Here is a 20,332-nt window from a genome sequence, read left to right as displayed (position 1 = left end):
TCCGCTCAGCAGGCTCCAGCCTGCTCCATGTCCCACTACCGGCCTGGCCCACCATCGGCGGTTGGGCCTTGAGCTTCTCTGCCTCACCCTCTGGAACTCCATCCCATATTCCCGTTGCCTCCCTCCCTCCCTTGCCTCTTTCAAGGCACGCCTCTCAAGACCCTTCTTCTTCGACCATGCCTCAGCCACACTACTACCTTCTCTGGCCTTCACCCTCCCTGATCCCAACTCCCGCCCCGGTCCTAATCCCTGCCTTGGGACGTCCTCCCAACATGAAAGGAGCTTTACAAATGTAGTTTTGTTTTGTACTGTGAGCAGCGTAACTCAAAAGTAGAATGCATTTCTGCGCCCTCCTGCTCATCACGAACAGCAATGATTCCACCAGTTTCTGCACTTGGAAGCTTTTGACTTGTAGATATTAGGTGCGGGTACACCTGAGCGCACGAACACACCGCACGGCGTGTGCATCTGCACCTCCGGTGTATCTATCAATCGCCGAACAGCATGTGTCGCACCCGTTGTCTTTTTTTTTCAAAACGAAGTCGATAAAACTCAACCGCGCTCACAAGATCGCAAGTGAAGAAAAAAATAAGAGAGAGAGAGAGAGAGAGAGAGTAAAAATCCTCGCGACAGGAAGCAAAAAGAAGTGCTGGTGTTTCTTTTCACTGAACACTTTGGGCCTCCCATTTGTCTCTTGGAAGTCCTCTGAAATATTTGCTTTTCGCCCTCTTCACACAAAGGGACATTGCATTTTTTTTGTGTGTGTGTGTGTTTGGTGTGTGCGGTGTGTGTTGTGTGTGTGTGTGTGTGTCCCATTTCCTCTTTCTCTGCAGAAAGGCTCAGACGGGCCATAACCAACACAAAAAGGCCTCCAGCGATGGCAACGAATCCGAGCCCAACAGCACCATATAAGGCCAATTTTACGCCTCTTTCGCTTGTTAACACCTTGAATGTTTTCAGTCCATATTTGGGAATTGCTTTCATCCCGTCCTGCCATTGGCTAACGATGACATTTTGCTGGTGTTGCAGAAGAAGTCTCTCCCCCTTTACACTCCCCCCACACCCCCCCCCCCCCCCCCCCACCAAAAAAAAAAACCCCACACACACACACACAGAGTCAAATAAATCCACATTAAAGAGTGATCCACAGCACCAGCCCTCACTGTCCTGATATACCATTGCACAAAGCAGGAGGGGAAGGAGTGGGGATGGAGGGAGGGAGGGAGGTGGGGAGTGGGTGAGGTTGGGTGGGGGTGGGATTGGGGGATGATTTCTTTTGATTGCACTTTTCTTTCCCGATGAGTGACGGTGCACGCACGCACGCACACAACAACGACAACAACACACACACACATATATATATATATATATATGTATGTCAATCGACATGAGAGCTGGTGTGAGCCAATGGGTGTGCGAGTGTGCGCCAATCCAGGAAATAAGCAGCTCCCGAGGCTCTCGTAGTCTTGTTTCCAGGTTCCTGCAGCAGCTCTCAGTCAGTGCGAGTCTCCCCCCCCCTCACCCCACACCCCCCACCACCACCGCCACCGTCTTCTCAAGTGCTTTTCGTCTCCTCCTCTCCTCCACCGGTCTCTCTCTCTCTCTCACTCACTCCACTCCACTCACTCACTCACTCTCTCTGTGAGTGCAACACAGGCTCCGAGATGGTAAGCAGCGAAAATCCTCTCCTCCTCCTCCTTCCCTCCATCCCCCCCTCCTCCTTCCCTCCTTCCCTCCATCCTCTTCCTCCATCCCTCAATCCTCCTCCATCCCTCCATCCCCCCCTCCTCCCTCCATCCCCCCCTCCTCCTCCTCCTCCATCCCCCCCTCCATTCCTCCATCCCCCCCTTCTCCCCCTCCATGCCCCTCCACCCCCCCCCCCCCACCCCTCCTCCATCGAGGTTTATTCTTTTCTTTTCTCGTTCTTTTCGTTTTGTTTGGTGCGGTGTTGTTTTTTCGTGTGTGTGTGTTTTTAAGGCGGCGGAGAGAGATCCTTTCACTTTTTTCTCTCTCTCCCACCCCCACACCCCTCAAAAAAAAATCTCTCGAGCAGAGAGAGGGAGAGGGAGAGAAAGAAAGAGAGAGAGAAGGAAAGAAAGAGAGAGGGAAAGAAAGAGAGAGGGAAAGAAAGAGGGAAAGAAAGAGAGAGAAAGAGAAGGAAAGAAAGAGAGGGAAAGAAAGAGAGAGAAAGAAAGAGAGAGAAAGAGAAGGAGAGAAAGAGAGGGAAAGAAAGAGAGAAAGAGAGGGAAAGAAAGAGAGAGAAAGAGAAGGAAAGAAAGAGAGAGAAAGAGAAGGAGAGAGAAAGAGAGGGAAAGAAAGAGAGAGAGGGGAGGAGGGGAATGGTTTAAAATGCATTATTTGTTTTAGAGAAGAAGAAGAAAAAAGAAAGATTAAAAAAGGGACTCCGGTGGTTTAACGGAGGACAGGTTTTGGTTTCAAGGCTCTCCTCTCTCCTCTCTCCTCTCCTCCTCCTCTCCTCTCCTCCTCTTCCCCTCTCGATGAGTGTTGGTAATGGCGGCGCCATTGCCTTTGGGTTTGCACTGTGTACTGTGGCGTTGGCTCCCGATCCGCGGCTTTTCACACCGTTTTGCTTCGGGGTTGTTGTTGGCGGTCGATCGCGGGTTTAGAGTTCAATTGAAGAAAGCGACTCTCGTCCCGAGTTACCGGGAATACAGCTCAGCTCAGCCCACCCCGGGCTGTCGGCGCTATCTGCTTCCCCTGCTCTCCCTCTCCCCTCTCCCCCATCGCCCCTCTCCCCCCTCCCCCATCGCCCCTCTCCCCCATCGCCCCTCTCCCCCCCCCATCGCCCCTCTCCCCCATCGCCCCTCTCCCCCATCGCCCCTCTCCCCCATCGCCCTCTCCCCATCGCCCCTCTCCCCCATCGCCCCTCTCCCCATCGCCCCTCCCCCATCGCCCCCTCCCCCATCGCCCCTCTCCCCCATCGCCCCCTCCCCCATCGCCCCTCTCCCCCATCGCCCCTCTCCCCCATCGCCCCTCTCCCCCATCGCCCCTCTCCCCATCGCCCCTCTCCCCATCGCCCCTCTCCCCCATCGCCCCCTCCCCCATCGCCCCACTCCCCCATCGCCCCACTCCCCCATCGCCCCACTCCCCATCGCCCCCTCTCCCCCTCCCCATCGCCCCTCTCCCCCATCGCCCCTCTCCCCCATCGCCCCTCTCCCCCATCGCCCCTCTCCCCCATCGCCCCTCTCCCCCATCGCCCCTCTCCCCATCGCCCCTCTCCCCATCGCCCCTCTCCCCACTCCCCCATCGCCCCACTCCCCCATCGCCCCACTCCCCTCTCCCCCATCGCCCCTCTCCCCCTCCCCCCATCGCCCACTCCCCATCGCCCCTCTCCCCCATCGCCCCTCTCCCCACTCCCCATCGCCCCACTCCCCACTCCCCATCGCCCCTCCCCCATCGCCCCACTCCCCCATCGCCCCACTCCCCCATCGCCCCTCTCCCCCATCGCCCACTCCCCCATCGCCCTCTCCCTCTCCCCCCACCTCTCTTTCTCTCCCCCCCACCCTGTCCCCCTCCCTCTCTCCCCCACCCTGTCCCCCCTCTCTCTCCCCCCCACCCTGTCCCCCCTCTCTCTCCCCCCCACCCTGTCCCCCCCTCTCTCTCCCCCCCACCCTGTCCCCCCCTCTCTCCCCCCCCCACCCTGTCCCCCTCTCTCCCCCCCCACCCTGTCCCCCTCTCTCCCCCCCACCCTGTCCCCCTCTCCCCCCCCCCACCCTGTCCCCCCTCTCCCCCCCACCCTGTTCCCCTCTCTCCCCCCACCCTGTTCCCCCCCTCACCCTGTCCCCCTGTTCCCCCCTCACCCTGTCCCGCCCTCTCTCCCCCCCACCCTGTCCCGCCCTCTCTCCCCCCCCACCCTGTCCCTCTCTCCCCCCCCACCCTGTCCCCCTCTCCCCCCCCACCCTGTCCCCCTCTCCCCCCCCACCCTGTCCCCCTCTCCCCCCCACCCTGTCCCCCTCTCCCCCCCCACCCTGTCCCCCTCTCCCCCCCCACCCTGTCCCCCTCTCCCCCCCCCACCCTGTCCCCCTCTCTCCCCTCTGTGTGTTCATTACATTTTAAACTCTGTGTGTGTTTGTGGATAACGAGAGGCTTCCGATTGGGGCTGTGCAGATCGATCACCTGTTACAATGTATTGGGGCTGTGCAGATCGATCACCTGTTACAATGTATTGGGGCTGTGAAGATCGATCACCTGTTACAATGTATTGGGGCTGTGAAGATCGATCACCTGTTACAATGTATTGGGGCTGTGCAGATCGATCTCCTGTTACAATGTATTGGGGCTGTGAAGATCGATCACCTGTTACAATGTATTGGGGCTGTGCGATCGATCACCAGTTACAAGGTATCTGCTCCTCACCATTGCCTGAGCTCAGGTAAACCTGCGGCTCTTAAGACGAGAAAAGCTTGTTGCAAAGGTTTTGTTTTCTAACACGTTAGAAGGCTGCGTGGAGTTAATTCCTAATCCTCCTCCCAACCCCACCACACCCGATCTTTAGATCTGTTTAAATTTCATTTGATCCTAAAGAGGAGATGGCGGGCGGGAGAGAGAGCGAGAGAGAGAGAGACAGAAGTGCTTCAGGGGATTTTTAATGTACAAACAACTCAAGTCTTCCGTGTCTGGCAGCAGAACAGTATGACTGGTGTCATGTCCTGCCCCACCCCAGTCCTCTTTATGAGTCTCTGGTGGGTTGGCCGCAAAGCAAATCTTGATAAGTACAGCCCTCTGACCAGATCAGCGCCCGCCTGCCCCGGCCAGCACTTAGCCTCACAAATCCTGGTCTTTGTGGGATGAACGAATTGGGGGTGGGGGGGGGGGGGAGAGCCAGGCACAAGTCACTCCACTTTACGGTATATTCTGCGAAGCGCTTTGAGACGCCACAAAGACGTGATAAGGCGCTGTACCAAATGCGAGGATTATTATTACTATAGGGAAGGGATTATTCAACGAGTCATAGTCGCGTACCCAGCCCCACTGACTCCCGACACTCGCTCCTTCCTCTCTGGACTGCTCTTACTGACCTCCTGCAATGCTTGAATTGCAATCGCTTCACACCCTGTTGTGACACTCAACCACATTTCTGAGATCCGACGTTACCACCTTCCTGTTTTTCTTGACGCAGTTTGAATTTTGAAAGAGCAGGAAGTAGCTCTTCTTACATGTGCGCAATTCGTGGGGGGGATAAGAACTGGCAGATAGCATGGTTCAAAATGCCCAACTTTCCATTTGCAACGTTGTGTGAGATGATGTGCACTGAGTGTGGATTTTTTTTTGTGGAAAAAAAGTTACAGATTGCAGCGACACAATTGTAGAAGTTGTCCCTGCCTCGTGTTAATTTAAGCCGCGCAGAAATAGGAGGCCCCGGATAGATTTCTGTCTGTGCTGTGTTAAACTATTCTCAAGTCAAACAACATCCCCAGGTTAGAGGAGGGCAAAATCAGCCAATTTCCCACTGATTTCCCCGAATGACGAGGGCTGTGAGGGCTCAAGGGTCTGGGCTGCTGACACTCACCTCAGCACGAGTCAGCAGTGCCTTCAGGAGCAGGAAGGGGGAAAGTTAAAATAGGAACGCATCTACATATCTGTTACAATTAAATGCTATGGGTGACTCTTGCAAACTGCAATGCAGAATAATGTTTGAACTTTGTTTTTAGTAACTTATTCGGCAGTTTTCTCTTGCTTTCTCCTCCTCAACAACAAGATTCCATTTATAGAGCGCCTTTCACGTCGGGAGGACGTCCCAAGGCGCTGCACAGTTGGGTCAGGGGGGAAATGGTCAGGGTGAGGGAAGGGAGGGAGCGAGGAGGGGGTAGAGAGTCGAGAGGGGAGCTGAAGGCTCGGTCAAAGAGAAAGGTCTTGAGACCGGCCTTGAAGGAGGAAAGGGAGGAGGCGGCGAAGGCACTGGGGGATAGAGTTCCAGAGCCTCGGGGCTGAGAGGCTGAAGGCCCGGCCACCGATGGTAGGGCGGTTGGGGCGGGGGATGTGGAGCAGACCAGAGCCAGAGGAACGGAGGGTAGGGGGATAGTAGGTCGGAGAGGTAGGAGGGAGCAAGGCCGTGAATGGCCTTCTAGTTGAGGATGAGGATCTTGAATTCGATCCTCTGGGGGATGGGGAGCCAGTGGAGGCGAGCGAGGGTGGGTGTGATGTGGTCCCGAAGCCTGGTGCGGGACAGTACACGAGCTGCAGAGTTCTGAATGACCTGCAGCGTGTGGAGGGAGGTGCGGGAAGGCCGGCGAGGAGAGAGTTCCCATAGTCCAGCCTTGAGGTGATAAAGGCGTGGACCAGAGTTTCAGCAGCGTGAGGGGTGAGGTAGTGCCGTAGTCTGGCGATGTTCCGGAGGTGATGGAAGGCGGTGCCAGTTGTGGCGCGGATATGAGGGAGAAAGGACAGCTCAGGGTCGAACAGAACCCCGAGGTTCCTGACTGGCTTTGAGAGGTGGAGAGTGCAGCCTTGGATGCTGATGCTGTCAGCGCCTGAGGTGCGGAGGCGCTGACGTGAGCCAATCAGGAGGGCCTCAGTTTTTCGCACGTTGAGCTGAAGAAAGTTGTCTCTCGTCCAGGACTCGATGTCGGACAGGCAGCTGTCAGGACATCGGTGGTCGTGGAGTTGAGGGTAGAGGAGGAAAGGTAGAGTTGGGTGTCATCCGCATACATGTGGAAGTTAACCCCATGTCTGCGGATGATGTCACCGAGGGGGAGCATGTAGAGGGTGAAGAGGAGGGGACAGAGCCTTGAGGGACACCGCACGAGACAGTGCGGGGGCTGGAGGAAAAACCATTTGTGGAGACAAAGTGAAGACGGTGGGAGAGGTACGACCTAAACCACTCAAGGACAGGGCCTTGAAGGTTGAGGTGGGAGGACAAGCGGTGGAGGAGGATAGCGTGGTCGACCGTATCGAATGCTGCCGATAGGTCGAGGAGGACGAGGAGGCAGAGGGAGCCCTGGTCACAGATGGTCAGGATGTCATTGGTGACCTTGACCAGGGCAGTTTCTGTGCTATGGGCAGCACGGAAACCCGACTGAAGGGGTTCGAATAATGAATGGGTGGAGAGGAAAGAGCGCAGCTGGGAGGCGACAACTCGTTCCAGGACCTTGGACAGGAAGGGGAGGTTGGAGATGGGCCGGTAGCTTGATAGCTGCGACGCATCAAGGGAGGGTTTTTTCAAGGTGGGAGTGATGGTGGCAGTTTTTAAGGGAATGGGAACAGAGCCAGAGGAGAGGGACAGGTTGACGATGTCTGTGATATGTGGGGCAAGGAGGTGGAGCTGGGAGATAAGGAGTGGAGTGGGGATGGGGTCAAGGGAGCAGGTGGTGGGTTTCAGGGATAGGATGAGTTTGGTGACAGAGGGTGGGGAAACGGGTACGAAAGTGTGTAGGGGAGGATGGGTAGGAGTCGGAGTGTGGGAGGGAAGGGGTGGGGTGTGGGTGGATGTTGGAGGGGAAGTGACCGTGGAGCAAATTCCCTTGACTTTGGATTCAAGGAAATCCAGCATCTCCTCGCAGTGAAGGTTGGAGGAGATGACCTGCGCGGGGTGGCGGGGGGGACGGAGGAGTCGGGATGTGGTAGAAAACAGTAGCCTGGGGTTGTTCTTCGCCTCCAGGATTATCCTGGAGTAGAAGGACGACTTGGCCGAGGCTAGAGTGGAGCGGTAGATTTTGAGGAGGTCCAGCCAGATTTGTCGGTGGACCGTTAGGCCAGATTTGACCAGGTGCGTTCAGCGGCCCGCACCTGGCTCTTTAGTGAGCGGAGGTGGGTGGTGAACCAGGGGGAGGAGCGAGAGTAGGAGACAGTACGGGAGGTGATGGGGGCAAGAGTGTCAAGTGTGGAGGAGAGGGTGTTGTGGAGGAGGGTGAGAGCAGAAGAGGGGTCGGTGAGGGTTGAAGGCCAGAGGGAGAGGAGTTCAGAGGACTCCAAGGCAGCGGTTAGGGATTGTGGGGGTAACTTCTTCCAGGGGCGGTAGAAGATGGTGGTGGGTCTGGTGGAGGTGGGGAGGGGGGTGGAGGTGGTGAAGGAGATGAAGTGGTGGTCGGAGATGGCCTTGTCGGTGATAGTGACATCCGAGACACTGAGGCCCCGGGTGATCACCAAGTCGAGTGGGTGGCCGTGACTGTGAGTGGGGGAGTTGATGTGGAGGGAGAGGTTGAGCGAGGAGAGCAGGGAAGAGAAATCTGAGGAGATGGAGCAGGAGGGGGTGAAGTGCAGGTTAAAGTCGCCCAGGATGATGAGGCGATCAGAGCAGAGGCAGAGAGATGTGAGAAGTGTCGAAATATCAGAGATAAAGGTGGGAGAGGTTTTAGGGGGCCGGTAGAGGAGGAGGATTTTAAGTGAGAGGAAGGAGGGGTGGGAGAGGGTGAGGTGCTCAAAGAGGGGAAAGAGCCAGAGGAGTAGGGGGATAGGGCAAGTGGTGTCCTTGAGATAAGGGCAACACCACCGCCACAGCGGTTGAGGCGAGGGATGTGGTGGGAGTTGTAGCCGGGTGGCGTGGCCTCCGTGAGGGGGAAGGTGTCGCCTGGGGTGAGCCAGGTTTCGGTCAAGGATGAGATCGTTGATGACCAGGGCCTTGTTACAGAGGGAGCGGACCTTTTGTAGTCCGATGTGGAGGGAGCGGTTGACAGAAGGGTGTGTGGGGAGGGGATGGGGGTCCAGGTTGTGAGGCAGGGGTGGGGGAAATGGGGATAAGGGAGGAGAGGTTGGCTCAACGGGTCTGTGTCCGGGGTGGGTGGCGAGTGTGGTAGGGAATGGGGCAGTCGGTGTGGCTGCTGCTGGACAGCCAACGCCGAGTGCCACGGTGAGCCCGGCGGAGGATTCCCAGGTTGGAACAGAGGGAGGTTGTGGGAGGGTCAAGTGGGGATAGAAGGCGAGGGGGACGGAGAGAAAGGAGGACAGAGCGGGAGAGATGCAGAGGGGGGGGGGAGTTTGGGGGTAGAGAGGAGGGAGGAGGGAGGGAGGGGGCTCGGGTCATAGCGGCAGCCATAGTGCGCACGCGGGGACCGGGAGCGAGCGGTCAGGTGGATGGAAACATTGTCCCATAGACTGGGGCTGGGGCAGCCAACCCAACAGGACCATGATGGGCTCTGATGTGAGCCCTGTGGGGGGAGGGGGGGGGGGCGCAGAGGTTTTTTTTTGTGCGCGACCTTAAATACCTCCCTGCCGCCGCGACCTCCCCTTCCTCCCCTCCCCTCCCAGGCCTTTTCCCTTCTACCAGGGCGTGGTTCCTCAGTTACCTTGCGCAAGTGACACATTTCGTGTGGAAAACATGCCAGAGCCTATTTTACTTTACCATCAGGGGGTAGTGGTATTTGCTGCTGCATGTGATTTGCACAACTGTCTATTCCAGAGATAATCTGGATCTTTACAACAAGATACAACAACAAGATTCCATTTATAGAGCGCCTTTCACGTCAGGAGGACGTCCCAAGGCGCTGCACAGTTGGGTCATGACCCGAGCAGGGGGGAAATGGTCAGGGTGAGGGGAGGGAAGGGAGGGAGAGAGGAGGGGGAAATGGTCAGGGTGAGGGGAGGGAAGGGAGGGAGCGAGGAGGAGGAAGAGAGTCGAGAGGGAGATCCCTGTGAGTTATTTTAAAACTCCCTCTGTAACCAGGGATACCAAAACCCAATTGTCGTGTCCCAAGTAAGATCAGTTACCTCAGCAGAGTGAGATTCAGCCTTCCAGTTTGTCTTTGAGTTGCATTGGGCGGTGCCTTTACCCTAACCACTATGCCAACAGGAAGATTCTTAGCTCTTTATGTTAATGTTAGCTGTCGGATCTTTGTCTGCCAGCTTTCTTAAAAATAAATTGAGGCGCTTGCTTGCTTGCATGTACGAATAATTTTACAGAATAAAACAGGTACACATTTGGTCGTTTTGTTAAATCGAAGTCCAATTTTACAATTGCATCATCAATCCTGACTGGAGGCTAACTGGAATAATTTAAGGAGTACTGTTACAAAATGCGTGCAGATGAGCACATCTGTTTCCTTGGTTATGCAAAATCTGTTCTAAATTCTTCCTTTCAATCTGTGATGTCCTCAAACTGTACCATCCTGTTCACTCCCTCCGCACCCCCCCCACCTCACTCACCCCATTATTGGCGGGTGGGCCTTCTGCCGCTCTGCCCCCACCTTCTGGAACTTCATCCCGCAATCTCTCCACCTCGCCTCTTACGAGACCCAACTCAAAACCCTCCTCATCAACCATGCTCTCAATGACCCTGCTTGGGGACCAGTGTGTGTGTGGAAATTCTGCTGGACTTTAAACAGCTAAAACTGCATAGCTTGTCATTGAACATATTGCCTGGCAAGCCTTCCTGCTGCTTGTTCAGCTATGACCACCCTAATGGTTAGGGCTTTGACTTGTAGGAGCACAGGGGTAAGTGGATTTTTTTTTCCCTTCCCCCAGCTCAAAATGTACTTCCTTTTTCATTTGTGCACTTAAAATGGTGAGCAGAGTTTTAAAGGTGGTTGTTTAAAAAAGGCTGTTTGTGAACAGGAAGTTAGTGGGTGGACCTGGTGACTGTTTTTGCATCACCGCAGTAGGTTTGATGACCTATATTGAAATGGCTGCCTAGTTATGGGCTGGAATCATTTTAAAATGGTGTCTTGATGACAGTATGCGGTGAATTTGGCACCTAATCATAAAACAAGCCATTGAAGTTTATTGCAGTGGCCAAAGCTCTTAAAGAGGCAGGTACCACAGCTTTTGTCTAAATACTTAAATCTAATGAGCCTCAGAGTGAGATTGGACAAGATTCGGTGAAAACCAATAGAAATCTGCAAGCTCAGAGTGGATTTTTTTCATATATATGTTGCTGGAAAGTATTTTAAAAACAGATTCTTCCATTTTCTCACTCACAAAATCAATGACTTTTCTTTTGACTTCTCTTCCCCCAGAGTTTTAAATTGCTGGGCTGAAGTTTATGGCCTTATAATGTATAACTTTCTTGAGTAATTTTGTTTGCTTTTTTTGAAATTTTACAATGTGCAAGAGTATGTTCATTTAAATGGAGAGAGAAGAAAACAAGTCACAGGGAGGTGAGGCTTTACAATCTTGATATGTAGCCATAAAACCCAGCGATGACTCCTGGAAGTTGTTAATATTTAAGTTGACTTGTACTTCCAATTATTTGCTCTTTTATGCCACTGGACTTCAGATGCATTCAACTCCACCCTCCCCCCACCCCCAGGAGATCTCGACTATAAATTCTCTCCTCCTGACAGACAAGACACACATATACAGAGCTACCATGAGATCAGTCTTTTACAATAATATACAATAACATAATAATATAATAATACAATTCTTTCTGATATCATTACACGCCTAATAATAGTCCCTTGAAAAAAACAAAACAATAATAAATTGGTCATTTTCAATCCACGATTGTTTGTGGGACATTGCTGTGCGCAATTGGCTGCCAAGTTTCGCCCACAAATATACAGTCAATTCACTTTACAGTCTATTCTGTGAAGCGCTTTGAGACGTCGAGAAGACGTGAAAAGCACTATATCAAATGGAAGGATTATTATTATTATCAGACTATGAATATTCCCCATGAGGCCCAGACTGTGAATACAGTAAATTGCGCAGCTTGGAACTTAATTTCCTGTGATTCCATTGCAAATTTGCATGAGGGGAGGATAAAGATGCATTGAATCGCGGGGAATTTAGTCTTCACCAGTCAGCACATGCACACTTACTAGCTGCATTGAATTATGCATGCGCAGTGTAGATTATTGATTAAATTGGATTTTATACAACTTGTACAGTTTGCTTGCAACTCAGACTTTGCATAAGTCGTATTAAATGTTATGGTCCTGACTCCCCACTCATACGACTTATGTAAGTTTTGCTGTTTGCCCTGCCCTGTGAGGTTCAGATTGCAAATACTCCCTCCCGAGGTTAGGGAGTGCCTCCCATCAACTGTTTCTCAACTATCCATGGAGCAATTCCAGGAGGGATTATGTTAAGAGCTTTATATGGAATTGCTGTTTGTTTCCACCTTCTTCAAGTGGGAGAGAGATACCTAAAAATGCAGTGAGAGAGGAATTTCATATTGAAAGTTTTTATTTGTGGAAACGTAGCTCAGTGGTTAGAGCACTCGCTTTGTAAGTGAGAGACCTGAGTTCAATTCCAGGCAGGTCAGGGCGAAACCTTGGGCAAGTTTCCTTACACCACACAGAGCCTAATAATAATCCCTCCAAAACCAAACAATAATACATTGGTCACTTTCAATCTACGACTGTTTGTGGGACATTGCTGTGCGCAATTGGCTGCGCATTTGCCCACAATTATACAGTCAATTCACTTTACAGTATATTCTGTGAAGCGCTTTGGGACGTCCTCCCGATGTGAGAAGCGCTATATCAAATGCAAGGATTATTATTATTGGTGAGGTGCTAGTATATTGCATTTCTTTGTCTCTTACATGAGAATAATTGTATAAATTATCCCCAATCAGGATAAATCTGCCTTTTTTCACTAGTAGGCTTAGCTAATCTTCTTTTAATATATACATTTCTTTTTCCTCTGTAACAGATGTATACTCAGAAAAGAGAAGTGTTCAGGGTTGCATACTTAAGTATGGAAATACATGCCTGCAAAAACAACAGGCTTGAGTAGTAGTTTAACCACATCTTTTGATCAGGGCAGGTAACAAATGAATAAAGCATTTGCCATTTCGATTTAACCATAAATTAAAATGGAATACAAAGAGATAAATTGAGATGCAGTGCTTGCATGTTTGTTTTGCCATTCGTTGCCTTTGCTATTATGGTCCCTATCCATTGTCAAAATATTTCCGCACCACAAAAGCTCTGGAAAATTGCATGGCTTGTGGTAGCAACAGTCCTTTGGTCCATATCCAGGACTGATATGAGGCTTTACTATGTTTAGTAGGGATCTTAATGGAATCTTAACAAATGTTTTAGGATCTCTCCTAAGGTACTCCAAACTTTTGGTTTTCTCTTGCGATCACCCAGTATGGGGTTTCCCTCCAGTCTGCTACTGTGCCAAAAAGCTGGTTGAGGGATTGATGGAGTCTTGTTTACTGAAGGCGGTGGTGGGGGAGAAGAAATGAGCCGCACCACGTTTTTGTAACAGACTTGGGGCGCCCCCTGCTGTCTACCGAGGGAATATCAGCAGCGAGTGTGGTTTAGGTATCTGTACGTGTGTGACTTGGATTCTGGTGCAAGCTAACAGAAAGCAAAATAATGGCCCTTGCGATATACCAGTAGTTCTTCAGAGCCCAGTGAGACACATTGTGACAGTTTTGATGTGAGGTGCATTTGTGCAACGCTGATTTGCCGTATTAACTTATACTATTTCTCCCTCATTCTCTGCCCCCCCCCCCACCACTACCTGTTGTAAAAGTCGTGCATTCCTTTAGAATTTAGTGTTAGTAGTCTGTGTCCTCACACTGGAGTGTGCATCAACAGCCTGGCTTTGCAGTGTTACCGTTTGCACAGGGAACAAATGGCAGAGTTTGAAGTTGCGGTTTAGCTGTGGTGAGTGGGTAGTTAAATTTGTATTCCCTATAGCTGTGGAGGTTAAGGGTGATGTTTGACTCAGTAAAAGAACAGGTATGGGAAGGACTCTTGACTTAAGGAGGGTAATTCAAAAATCAATCCTAAACGTTTCTTCACACACTGTGAAGACCATATATGTTTAAAAAGGTGAACCCACAGCATTGTTGCACTATTTAGTTTGCCTCCCTTTGAAAGGGCAGTTGCTTTTAAGATGACGGTGGATGTAATGCAACTTTTGTTCTCTCTCGTTCTTCAAATCAGATTTCTATCATTGACTTCCAGGTTAGGTGAATTTCAGGAGTGTGATGTGATTTTAACTGTCTGGTTTCTTTTCATAGGCATCTGGTGTTCAGATTAATGGAAAGGTCTTGAGCGTCTTTGCTGAGATGAAAGTTCACAAGACTTCTGAAGATGTGAAGAAGAGGAAAAAATTTGCGATCTTCAAATTGAACGACGAAAAAACTGAAATTATTTATGATGAAGAAAACGTCTTGCTGTTTGGACAAATGGATGAAGATACTGATGGTTTTCAACTTTTGTACGACACGTTGCCCACAAATGATTGTCGCTACGCCATTTTTGATGTATGCTATGAAAATAAGGAGTCAAAGAAAAAAGATCTGATATTACTGTACTGGTAAGTTTTAACATTTAATAGACCTAAAGATTTTTTTGATATGCCAGGATTGTCATAGGAACTGCCAGCTAGCCTAACTTTCCTGGATCAAGCTTACTTCTGATCACAATTAGAAGTGTGTTTTATTAATAAAAAAACAACTGGACAATTATCGAAGGGTCATGAGGACGGCTCAAAAAGTACTTCACAAGATGTACTGTAAAGTGTAGTGACTGCATTCTGTAGTCAAGTGCAACAGCCAATTTGTGCATAACATGTCTATCAAATATCCTTGAAGTGAATGATGAAACTCTTTATCTGGGAGAATGTTGGCCAGGACACAGGGAGAAATGAAAAAGGGAGCGTTGCTGAATAAGTGTATAGGAAAGACTTGGGTAATGCTCATTGTGCCAACCTTCACCATCCCTTCCCCAATGTACAAGGGATCTTATTCAACAGCAACAAATTTTATTCGTATATCACCTTTCACGTCAGGAGGATGTCCCAAGACACTGGACAGTCAAGGATTTGCATCTGAGATGGGGGCTGGGATCAGGAGGGAGGGTAGTGATGGGAGGGTAACCAAAAGTGTGTTTGAAGAGGAGGGTCTAGAGGCAGGCCTTCACGGAGGGAGGGAAGAAGGTCAACGGACTGTGGAATGGAGTTCCAAAGGAGGCAAAAAGACTGAAGGCCCGACCTGCCTGAGCGTGCAAGTTGGTGTGGAGTTAGCAGATCACAGAAATAGGGAGGAGCAAGGCTGTGGAGGGCTTTGAAAGTGAGGAATGAGGATTTTGAACACTATCCTCTAAATTCATGCTATTTAAAAATTGCTTAAAAGAATTGATTGTTCCAATGTAGAAAATGGTAAAAACTGAACGCGTTCTTCAGCCAATTTTGTGTTTTACAAATCTGGTTGGAGGTTTCTTGGGTTTGTTAAGAAATGCTGCAAATTAACTCCCACTGTTTTAACTACAAACTTTGGTTTTCTGAATAATGTAAAATTCTACATAGAAAATACATTGCCGCTCAAAAGTAAAGTAGTGAATTCTGTTATAATGACAACAGAAATAAATTGATTGTATATCACGCCTTTCACGATGGGAGGACATTGCAGGGCATTGGACAATGAAGGGTTTGCACCCAAGCTGGGGCTTAGAGTCATGAGGGATCGATGTCAAGGGGAGTGGAGGTGGGAGGATGACCAAAGGCACGGTCAAAGTGGAAGGTGTTAAGATGTGCCTTGAAGGAGGCAGGCGGAGGGGCTCCGGGATGCAGTTCCAGAGGGTGGGGATAGAAAGGCTTGACTGCCAATGGTGGAGCGAGCGGGGGACGTTGAGTGGAGAGAGAGGGCAAAATGGTAAAATGTTATTGGATCACAGGGGTAGAGAAGAACAAGAAGCATGGAGGGCTTTAATAGTGAGGTTGAGGATCTTGAACTGATTTAGCAGCTGATTTTATGTGGTCCGCGGCCATTTCAACTTTCACTCCCTCCCTCCCTGGTGAACATGCTCCCAGGACAGCGGCAGGAGATGGTAGTTGGAAGGACCCAATGCACAAAGCCTTTACTGCAGTCTGTCAGGAAGACAAGCCCACCTCTTACCAACTGCGTCCTTAGCAACCAACTGCTGGTTGCTGCCGCTGCAGATAAGTGACCCGTGCTTGGGAAGGGGGTGGTGGGAGAGAGAGAGGGAGGAGAGTGGGGGAGAGAGATGAAGGGGTAGGACAGCAGTGGTGCTGGAATTGAGTGTGGAGGCAGAGATAGAATTGGGTGTCATCTGCATACATGTGGAAGTTAATCCCATGGCTGTGGATGATATCACCAAGCATGAGCATGTAAATAAATATCAAAGCGAATAGAACTAAGAACAGACCCCTGAGGAACTATGGGCATTGCGCAACAGTGCGAAGGCTGGAGGAGAAGCAGTTAGTGTATACAAAATGGAGATGATGGGAAAAGTAAGAATGAAACCTGGAGACAGAACCATGATGGTGGAGTTGAAACGAGAGGCAGTGGAGAAGGATAGAGTAGTCAACATCAGATGGCAGAGAGATCAAGAAGGACGAGGAGACAAGGATCCCTGGTCACAGATGGACAAAATGTCATTGGTAACTTTGACTAAGGCTGTCTCTGTACAATGGGCAGCATGGATACCAGATTGGAGATGTTCTTACAGACAGCGGCGGGAGAGGAAAGAGGGAAGTTGGGAAGCTGCAACTCGTTCCAGGACTTCGGAAAGAAAAGGAAGGTTGGAGGTGGGATGGTAATCAGAAATAGAAGTGCACAAAGCCTTTACTGCAGTCTTAGAGATAGAAGTGGGTTGGGTTCCAGAGAATGGGATGAAAGAATTAAGTGAGATGAACTAATGGTCCGGGATGACTTTATCGCGACGGTGATGTTCGAGACAGCGAGGCCCTGGGTAATCACTAGGTCGAGAGGGTGACCATGGATGTGAGTGGAGGAGTTAACGTGGAGGGGGAGGTTTTGAGAGGAGAGAGAAGTCAGCAGAGGTAGAAGAAGGGGTGAAGTGGAGCTTGAAGTCACCTAAAATGAAGGAGGCAGAGGGAAGCTAGGAGCGTGGGGATATTGGAGAAGAAAGTGCGGGAAGGCTTGAGGGTCAATAGATGAGGAAAAATAATTTTAAGGGAAACATTGGAGGGATGATAAAGAGTAAGGTGCTTGAAAGAGGAGGGATCTAGAGGAGTAATGGGAAAGACCCAGTGAACGCTTGGGAGAAGAGAGCCAACCCACTACTATGGAGGTTGAGTCATGGGGTATGATGGAAGGTGTAACTGGGTGGGGTGGCCAACTAGCTTTGTCAGAGCACTGTTTAACTTCTGATTCAAATGGATTGCGGACTATCCATGCATGTGGACGGCATTCTCTGTGCTAACACTAGCAAAGTTTGAGCTTGACTGATGTTGCTTCTTGTGCACGGCATGTGTGTAGGGAAATGATGTCTGTGGAAGTTCAATGACCTGAAAGTTAGGCAGTTTCTTTCTTGAACACAATAAATGGCTGACTTCCAAATCATCAGGTTGCCTCTGATGTTGCTTCCTACACTGCAGTTTATGACAGCCTCTTTATAAGGCAGGTTGGGATGTTCTGGATCCCCTCATAATATAGCTCCACTGTAAGAGAATCATATCCGTGAGTTATTTTTACAAGTTGGGTTTATCAAGTGAGAATTTACATTAGTGGAGTGATTTCTCCATTGCTTGATCAGTGCCGTGCACAGTCTTGTCATTTTATTTGCCCGGAAATTTGTCTTTTGAGAAAATTCTGCACTTATGATGTGGTGGTGTCTCGCTTCATACAAAAGAGGAAGGCAATAGAATGATTCCCTAAAGAAATGAGTCCTATGAGACAGTAAACCCAAGGGAAGGGCAAGACGTGGGGCTCAGGTTGGAAAGGGTTTCCTAAATACTAGCAGCAGAGGTGTCCCCACGTAATGTATAACTAGATATGAAAGGTTATAGGATGAGGATTTCTCTTTGTAGTTGAAGGTTTTAGCATGTTTGCTAATTCTTTTTTGTTCTTTTACAGGGCTCCTGAGAATGCAAGCCTTAAGAACAGGATGATATATGCAAGCTCCTTAAAAAAACTTTCCTCGAGTCTTGGAGGTATGCTTCCGATTTTGTTTATTGTGAACAAAACTGCTTTTGTTTGTGCAGGTAGGAGGGGAGAGATGCAAGTCCTGCTGAAGCATGACCAAACTCATCTTTGATATGAGCAGTGCAAATGACCACAACCTCATATTTTTGATGTTTTTTAAAAAAAAGTTGTGAAAATTATATCAATTTGCTGGTGTGTAATGGTACTGTACAACAGAAAGTCAGGTTGCAAAAAAGACCCTCAATATTTGCTTCAAACAGTTTGTGTTTATTGCAGTATAATTTCTTGATTTTTTTTCGAAAGTAGCTGAGCCACTCTTTAACGCAATATTTGATTCTTTCGAGAATTGGGACACGATAGAATTTACATTCAAATAATTTTTTTCACATTTCACACTCAATACACTCAGTACAGTCAAAAAGTGCTTAATACAGCTGGCTGGGCATCCCGTTGGGGGAGATGACCGAAAGTGCAGTCAAAGACACAAATCTGAAGGTGGAAGTGCGGGAGGGAGAAGAGAAGGTGAATCGGAGGGACTGGGAAGGATTTCCAGAAAGCGGTGGCGGATTGAAAGATGATAAAGTCGACGTAATTTCCTGAAATTACAAGTGCACTACTCTTAGATGTCAGAGTCTGAATATATGTTCACCTTGCAGAAGTGTAAAGCTTTGGACATTTTTTTTCAGGTGTCAAATTGACGTGGGAAGTTGTCGGCCAAGATGCCTATGATCGAAAAGAACTCGCTGCAAAGTTGAACCAATCGGTCACAAAGCTAGAAGGGAAGTCAACATAAATCCTAATGCTGCAGAGCACCACTATCTTGTTCAATTTCTGAGCTATATTGTTAACTTACTGCTTTATTATTAAAAAAAATTCCTGGGTGGTTTCAATCTGCATTAAGTCCTCAATATTTCAAACTTGGAAAAAATGATTTCTTCTCCTAAAACCAGCCTTAATGACCAGCACCTTGGAATGTCCTCCCGACGTGAAAGGCGCTATACAAATCTAATCTTGTTGTTAGTTAATGTTGACAAGTGTTGGTTCATGTTTCTTATCTGAGAACAAATCTTAAATTGAAGATGACTATTCCAAATATTTGACTCTTATGAAACATGCAGATTTTTTTCTAAAGCTAGAATCTACTGTTTGTGCAGCAGAATTAAACCTCTTTTCAAAATACAATAGTGAATTATGTTTTTAGCATACATAGTCTCCATTGGCATTGATAATTTTAAGTTTGTCCACCAGACCATTTTCTCTCTTTTTCATTTAGTGGTTAAGTCCTCTATCTCAGTGGTTAGAGCACTCGCCTCACAAGTGACAGACCTGGGTTTGATTCCCGCAGGGCGAAACCGTGGGCAAGTTTTCTTACTCCAAACACCTAATAATAATCCCTCAAGAAAAACAAACAATAATAATTTGGCCACTTCAATCCAAAACTGTTTGTGGGACACTGCTGTGCGCAATTGGCTGCTGTGTTTCGCTCACAAAAATGCAGTCAATTCACTTTACAGTATATTCTGTGAAGTGCTTTGAGACATCTGGAAGACGTGAAACAGTCCTATATCAAGTTCAACGATTGTTATTATTACTTATCCCAGAATCACTTGGGCCACTGTGGGCTCGTCCGGGTCTTGGACCCTAGGATACTTGAAAGAGAATGACTGGCTGTAGAATGTAAACATGTAATGGGTGCACAATTGAATACCTTTAACTTTTGTGCTATTAAACATGCTTCATCCAGTTAGAATGGGATTCAACCAGTTTAAATCATGTCTCTTGCATGAAAGGTTGTGCACTGTCACTGAGTATTTTAACCAATGGTGGCGTTACATGATCTGTACTTTACATGATCTGTACTTTACATTAACCAAGTATTGCTTCATTAGCAAATTTGTTTAATTTCCCTTAAGGTGGTGATCACCTTTTCACCGTTGCTCAGTGTGCAAAGCAAATTACCTGCATACCATGTGTTCCTATATATATGTGGAGTAACCGTGCATGCAAACACTGGAACCCTTATATTGTGTAAGCAATCTCCTAACTGATGTATAATAGGTGTGAGAAAATCATTATTGGTTTTGTTTTCTAACTTTCCATCCCTGCTTCAATCTTTGCTCTTTTATAATAAACACAATCTAGCTGACTCCAAAGAAAACTGCTCTCTCCCAATTGTGAGAATCTTCGTAGAATGTTTTGAATGGAATGCAAAAGTTGAAGTCTCCCTTGGAAGTGATCATGTTGCTGTTTTAAATAAACAATGAAATCCACTTGGCACTGTATTTTTGTGTACGTCAATCCTAGATTTGGGTGCAAAATAACAGGTTGGGCTGAAAAGACATCTGGGCTATTTACACATTTTACGATCAGTTACCTTTTTCTTGCTCCATCAATCCTCATCTCTTCAGAATATAAGAATGAACCTGAGAGGTTATTCTAAACCACTCCACCGTACCTGTTGCAGCTGTACCCGTTGCAGCTTCGCTTGCAATCAAAGGAGCCAATATGGAATGTAGATTGACCCACAGACAGACATTTCATCTCTATACTCATCTGGGAGGA

At 48.9% G+C, this 20,332-nt stretch overlaps 1 protein-coding gene across 2 annotated transcripts; it reads left to right on the top strand.

Annotated features, from left to right (window-relative positions):
* The first annotated feature begins 1,400 nt into the window (after positions 1–1,400).
* On the top strand, positions 1,401–20,040 carry LOC103179244 (cofilin-2-like). Of its 2 annotated transcripts, NM_001293161.1 has the most exon segments (5): positions 1,518–1,601; positions 1,630–1,667; positions 13,880–14,178; positions 17,702–17,778; positions 18,457–18,656. In NM_001293161.1, coding segments are annotated over 4 exon segments (486 nt in total). In that variant the 5' UTR covers positions 1,518–1,601; positions 1,630–1,664; the 3' UTR covers positions 18,564–18,656.
* The last annotated feature ends 292 nt before the right edge of the window (positions 20,041–20,332 follow it).

Source organism: Callorhinchus milii, unplaced genomic scaffold (assembly GCF_018977255.1).
Source record: "Callorhinchus milii isolate IMCB2004 unplaced genomic scaffold, IMCB_Cmil_1.0 Scaffold3, whole genome shotgun sequence".
NCBI classification, from domain to species: Eukaryota; Metazoa; Chordata; class Chondrichthyes; order Chimaeriformes; family Callorhinchidae; genus Callorhinchus; species Callorhinchus milii.
This window is presented reverse-complemented; position numbering and strand designations above follow the sequence as displayed.

Excerpts from the sequence above, each read along its gene's own strand:
- LOC103179244 (XM_042332668.1), top strand. Across the intron at positions 14,179-17,701 it reads GATCTGATATTACTGTACTG|GGCTCCTGAGAATGCAAGCC; the intron begins GTAAGTTTTAAC and ends GTTCTTTTACAG. Across the intron at positions 17,779-18,456 it reads ACTTTCCTCGAGTCTTGGAG|GTGTCAAATTGACGTGGGAA; the intron begins GTATGCTTCCGA and ends ATTTTTTTTCAG.